The sequence below is a fragment of the Pteropus vampyrus genome, unplaced genomic scaffold (genome assembly GCF_000151845.1).
Source record: "Pteropus vampyrus isolate Shadow unplaced genomic scaffold, Pvam_2.0 Scaffold333, whole genome shotgun sequence".
Classification (NCBI taxonomy): Eukaryota; Metazoa; Chordata; class Mammalia; order Chiroptera; family Pteropodidae; genus Pteropus; species Pteropus vampyrus.
In genome coordinates, this window is record NW_011889114.1 from 83,242 (window position 1) to 89,454 (window position 6,213).

The 6,213-nt window shown below is 59.7% G+C and overlaps 1 protein-coding gene across 1 annotated transcript in view; it reads left to right on the plus strand.

Annotated features, from left to right (window-relative positions):
* Positions 1 to 6,033, plus strand: part of TMEM143 (transmembrane protein 143) — a 17,538-nt gene extending 11,505 nt beyond the window's left edge. The window contains exons 6-7 of the mRNA XM_023522127.1: positions 4,096 to 4,349; positions 4,959 to 6,033. Coding sequence (XP_023377895.1) covers positions 4,096 to 4,349; positions 4,959 to 5,167 — 463 coding nt within the window. The 3' untranslated portion in view covers positions 5,168 to 6,033. The remainder of the gene's footprint in view (positions 1 to 4,095; positions 4,350 to 4,958) is intronic.
* Positions 6,034 to 6,213: the final 180 nt, after the last annotated feature.

Below are 6,213 nucleotides of genomic sequence, written 5' to 3' on the forward strand. Positions count from 1 at the left end.
GATCTTGGGTGGGTTTCTTTTCTCTCTGTGCCTCAGTTTCCTCATCTGGGAAATGAGGATCGTAGTAAGATCTGCCTCATAGGGCTGTCGTGAGGATTAGTTGGACAAATCCGTGAAAGACGCAGTGCCCAGCATGTGGTAGCTGCTGGTTTGGTGTCCGGGCCCCGAGTGTTCACAGCCCCTCACCGAGCGCCTGTTTTGAGAGGCATTTGGTGGCGAGGTGTGTGTTTTAGAACCACACGGCCCTAGTTTAAGTCCAGCTCTGCCGGCTTCTAGCCGTGTGGCCTTGAACAAGCCTGTAACTTCCTGGTGCCTTGGCTCCTGCATCTGGCCCGTGGGGATGACGACAGGCCCTAACTCACAGGGTCGCTGTGGGGAGTAAACGAGTTAATACGTGTACACGGTGCTAGGAACAGAGCCCAACGTGTATTACAGCAGGTGCTGTGGGCGCGGGAGCATCATTGTTATTGCCTCCTGGGCTCCTGTGCCCAGGTCTGGGCTTCCCCACCCTGGCCAGGTGTCATCGTCACCAGGGGAGCCGTTTGACAAATGCAGACTCCTGAGTTCCAGCCCAGATGGACTGACCTGGAAACCGTGGGATAGGGGCCCAGCGGAGTGTTTTTAACACGCTTCCTCTTGCTTCTGCTGCGCGTGGGTGTCGGGCTGCTTTGTACAGTTGAGCAGGTTGCTCTCCATCCAAGGATTCGTGGCCAAGGGGACAGGTGGGGGCTGACACTCAACTTGTGCTTCGCCGGCCGAGCTACCTGCCCTGTCTGGAGACTGAGTCGGCCCGGAGGGGCTGCCTTGGACGGCCTCTTCCCGTTCATTGTGCCTGGTCATTCACTCACTGGTTCATTGGTTTTCAAACTGTTTTCAGCCATCCCAACGGGCTCTTAGGAAGGCTGGCAGTAAATCCCACAGATAACAGCCAGGCCCTGCTGGCGGAGAGGGGGCGGGGCTGGGGCGGGATACGAGGAGCTGTTCCAGCCTCGGACCAGAGGATGGAATGGTGGAGAAGGGAACGAGCGAGCACAGCTTGGGGACCTCACGGGGCTGGGGTCCGGGATGCAGCGGGGAGGAGTGAGGCCCCGGAGGGCAGGTGGCCAGGGCCTCGAATGCCAAGGTCAAGAGCTTTGTCCTTAGGGCAGCAGGAGCCATGGAAGGGTTGTGAGCATGGCGGGAGTGCCGCCCTTCAGGTTCTGAAGGGCCCAGTTGACAACCCAGTTCACTGGTTAATTTAGCGCATCCGTTAACCGTCCCCACCCCCCACCCCACCCCCGGCCTTGATTCAGCTGCGCCTCCCCGTGCACGCGTGTTCCCTCCTGTGTGTCACTCACTCCGAGCTCTCCTCTCGGGCTCCTCTCCCCGTCCTCAAGGCCCTGTCCCCACCTGCTCCCTTGATGTCCCCACTGAGCTCAGTCTTCTCCGAGTCCCCCTCACCTCCAAGACTCCCCTCTTGGGACAGGTGCCCAGATCAGACACCCAGAAGACTGGTTTTGTGGCAGGACGCCCCTCTCTCTTCACCCTCCAAGAGCTCTTCCACGTCTGTGGTTTCCACAGATAGCTCCCCTCCATCTGCTAGATTGGGGTGCTCTGTGCTCAGCCTGCAGCAGCCACCTCAGCCGGGTGGAGCGCAGCGTCTCCCCCACACCCACCTCTCCTTCGGTTCTCCGTCTGTTTATGGCCTTGTTGTCCCTCAAGTCACCGGCTAGAACCCCGGAAGTCGCCCTCGCCCTGCCTCCCGACCTGTCAGTCCCCAGCCTCGTCCTTCTTGCTGCTGAGTCTGTGCCATGGCCTCCCCTCTGGCCCAGCCCCAGCTCAGACCCCTCTTCCCAGCCTCCAGCCCATCCCCGATGGCCCCAGGCTGGCCCTGCTCCTCCCACGCCCCCAACCTCAGAGACCCCGCTTCTCCAGCCTCACTTGACACAGTTCTGCGCTTCGGCTCCACCAAAATAGCCTGGCAGCGCCTCCTCGCTCTGCTTCCCTTCCCTTCCCTCCCTTCGCGTGTCCTCCAGAAACGCCCCTCTCCCTCGTTGGCCTGACCCAGCCCGTGTCCCCCAACCCTCAGCTCGGAGGCTCAGAAGTCCTTCCTGATTTCTGGGGCTGGGCGGTGCTCCCGTGGGCTCCTGCCATGCCTGACTCACTGTGGCCCCTTGACCCAGCACAGACTAGGCCTTGGGGGGAGGGGACGGAGGCCCCTGAGACACATCGGAGGTCCCGCCCTGGAGGGAGCAGGGTGGGGCACGCTGTTAGACCTCCACGTGCCTGAAGACACAGCTGTTCATCCGTGGGAGACGATGTCCTTCCTGAACGGGGACCATGAGGCAGTGAGGGTTTTCCAAGAACGGGCCAAGGCTGGCATGGCTTGTGCAAAGCCCAGAGGCCTGAGAACAGGGCGCACTCAGGGCGGCGGTCAGGGTAAAGTGGCTCATTCAGCATGGGCTGCATTCAGAGGGCAGAGTCGGGGGCCAGTGGGAGAAATCTTTAGGGACCAGTCCCCGCAGGGCCTTGGTTCCAGGCCACGGAGCTTGGACTCTCTGATGGCACTGGGAAGCCACGGGAAGGCTCCGAGCAGGGGAGGAGCAGGGCCAGCTCTGGCGCTGTGTGGGGACAGACTGGAGCAGGGAGACTGAGCCAAGGATTGAGGCTGGAGTGTGACCTAGGCGGGTCGGAGAGGAGGGGACAGGGCGGAGAGAGGCAGGGCCAGGGGACGAGGCTGGAGACTGACAGGCAGGTGAGGAGGGAGCGAGGACGCTGCCAGGGGTCTGGCCTGTGACTGGGTAGATGGGAACGTTGCCCCAGATACGGACCTTGTGGGGGAGGGAGGAGTGGGCTGGGGCGTTAGACGGAGGACACCCTGCACTCGGTATGGGCCATGATGACTGTTGACAGGAACTCGCAGGTGGCAGGTGGTGAGCCACCCCCGGGGAGAGGCCTGATCTCATCCGCGTGCCGTGGAGTGGCGTGACCCGCTCATTGAACCCATGCAGATTCGACGCCATCCGCTCGGCAGAAGCAGACACAAAACCCAGTTTGTTTTCACATGAGATGGTCCCGAACGTGTCTGCCTCTCGCCTGCGGCTGTAAGAATGGCGATTGGTTCCTGCACACGGCTGTGCCATCTGTACCGTGCGGGCCATTTCAGCAGTGTCTCGGGGATGCATTGACTTCAGAGGCCAGCACTTGAGGGCGGGACATATTTGCCTTTAAAAGGCGGCACACACCGCACCCGGGGTGTGGATGGGTACTCGGTAGTAGCTAATGTTTAAATGTCGTGATGCCAGGCTCTGTGCCAAGGGTTTCGTTAAACGTGTATGGACTTCCTGTCACCTACCTCCTATTTAGGTGTTAGAGACCTTGTCACAGCCAGTAGGGACCGGCTCCCAAGTCCCAGAGGCTCATTCTAAGCTCATTTTATGGATGAATGGAGGAATCTGTACAGCGGTTTTTAGTATGAGCCCCCGGGGGTCACTGGTTCCCTCCTTAGGGACACCAAGGATGGGAGAGAGGTCCAGGCCAGGAGAGAGCCACAGGTGGGGGAAGGGGTTAGCGAACAGACAGCGGGCCCCAGACCTGCCCCTCTCCCCTTCTTCCCTCAAAGTGGCTTTTCACGCATTTATTGTCTAATCTCTTTATGATTTGATATATTTTAAACCTTTTTTTAATGATCGAAAAGTTCAAACAAATACAGAAATAGAATAGTGGGATGAGCTCCCACATAGCCTGCATACAGCATCTACCAGTCAGTCGGGTCCCACCCCCCAAGACCACCCCCCACCCCCACTGGATTGTTTGGGGGCAAATCCTGGACCTGGGAACACTTTAGTATGTGTCTAAGACATAAGGACTGAAAAAATCATGGTAACAAAAAGCTCCAGGTCCAAAGCCCCTATCCTCTGGAAATCTTGCGTGGCTCGGAGGTGCAAACCAGCATAGCGGCTGCAAAATATTGTGGGTGGCCTGGGAGTCACTGGGGCAGAGAGCATGCGGGTTAAAAATACAAAACGCCGGGCCTCACTCCTGGGGACCTGAACTGAAGAGGCCTGGGGACAGCCAGGGCGTCCAGGAAGGGCGGTCCCGGCGTGAGTGACGCAGGAGGGGTGGGCGTACGGGGCGCTGCTCCTCCGGGGCGCCAAGACCCCGCGTGTCCCGCCTGCAGATGTTCGGGCAGCGGCGCAGCGTGCAGGCGCTGGAGCTGGCGCACATGCTCTACTACCGGAGCACGTCCAACAACTCGGAGCTGCTCAGCGCCCTGGCGCTGCGGGCGCAGGACGAACACATCAAGGAGGCGCTGCTGGCGCACAGCTTCCTGGCCCGGCGGCCCCCCGGAGCGCAGGGCCCTCCCGAAGGTAGGCGTGGGCCTGGGCCCCCGCGCCTTGGTGGCCCTGTCCCGTCCCATCCGTCCCATCTGTCGGGCCCCGCCTGGAACAAATTCAGGCAGGCTCTACAGGGTTGAGACTCCCCTCAGTCCCCAGTGGCCCTGCCCCAGTGAGATGCCATCGGCGCGCTGCCCGCCCCCTTCTCCCCGCTCGCTCTAGTGAACCTGACCTATTTCCAAGGCGGCCCTGGCCTTAGCAGATGGGACCCCAGATTACGGTCTTGGTAGATGTGCTCGGCTGGGGTGGCCTCCCTTTCCAGACCTGAGCCTCGGTAGGGGCTCAGATCAGGCTACTGTTATGCCGGGCCCTTTGACGCCCCTTCCGATATGTGAGCCCACACTTTCCCTGTGGGAGACCCTTGTCCCTTCCCTGCGTAAGCCCCAGGAGGTCCCTCCCCAACAGGAGCCCGTACCCGTCCTGGCTTGTCCCCAGATGAGCACCCCAAAGCGAGCCTCCCAGGCCCGTCACACTCTCCTCCTAGCCTCAATATACCCCTCCCAAGTCTTTGCCCAAACCCAGGCACCTCCGTCCTTCCCTGTCCCTCTGACCTCCTCACAACACCTGCCTCTCCCTCTGCAGAGACCTCCCGGTGGCTCCAGTCAGAGGTGGAGAACTGGCTCCTAGCCCAGTCAGGCTGTGAGGTGGCCTTCAACGGAACTCGGGCCATTGGCCACCTGCAGTCCCTGACTCCCAGCGTCGGGATGTACCCGCCCCTGGGGTTCCCCAAAGTAGACCCATCCGCTACAGTCACTTCCCCTGAGGCCGCACCTAGCAGTGACAACCCCTGACAGAAACCTCTCAGCCCCGCCCCGCCCAGCCACCTGGTTAGGAACTAAGCCCCGCCTCCTCTATGACAAGCTGTCGATGAGGGAAACTTCGCTTTGCAGCTCCCCAATTTCCAATGATATGCAATCACGTGGCACTTAAAGCCACCAATGGAGACAGGCTGCATTTGCTAGCCCCACCCTTTCCGATGAACAGCCAATCAAAGCTTTATGGTTCTCTTCCATCGCTCGAGTCCTGCGCCCGCTGTAAACACCCGAACGTGCTTTGGCTGAGGAGGGAGTGTCAGCCAATCACCGCTGTTCAGTGCTACCAACCACCTGGCACAGTCCTTAAGCTGTGCCCTCCCGAGGCTATATATCATTGTCTTTTTAGTCAGCTCCGGGCAAAGTGCCCACCATGTTCCCCAAGGCAGAGCCCCAGCCTGCAGCCAATGAGAGCCCTCTACCCCAGCTCTCTGGCAAACTGCCAATGAGTTTCTGGACACTGTCAACCGTGGGCAGCCAGTTGTCGCTGCATAGCAGCAACCAATCAGAATTTCTAAAGGAAATCTGATCTATCAGCTGCCACTACTCTCAGGCAGGCCATCTGGTCCAACTGCTGACGGGCTTGTCCAGGCTGAAAGAGTCGGGAGCCTTTTGCCAGGCAGGAAGCTGTGGGCCAAGAGGAACCGGAGGTCATCCTCACCCCGAGAGACACTTCCACGTAGGCCCCGACGACCTCACGTGCCTTCCCTGCCCAGGTCCCTCACACTTTCAGCAAAACTACCTCGGTCTGGATCTCCACTCCAGCAGCGGCCTGTGCAATATTTATTGGTCTATGAATCCCCCCTCCCCTCTCCCGACGGAATAAATTATCTTTAATAAATCTGGATGAGTGGCCTCGTTTGCAAAGGTTGGAGGGAAAGAAAGCATCAGCATCTCGGAAAGAAGAGATTCTGGGTCTTGGAGGAATGCGTCGCAGTGGGTCCCAGGCAGAGAAAGCTATAATCCTAGAGAGAGACTGGGCTCGTCGTTTGAGAGCTAGAGTGGCTTTGAGTCACAGAAGGGGA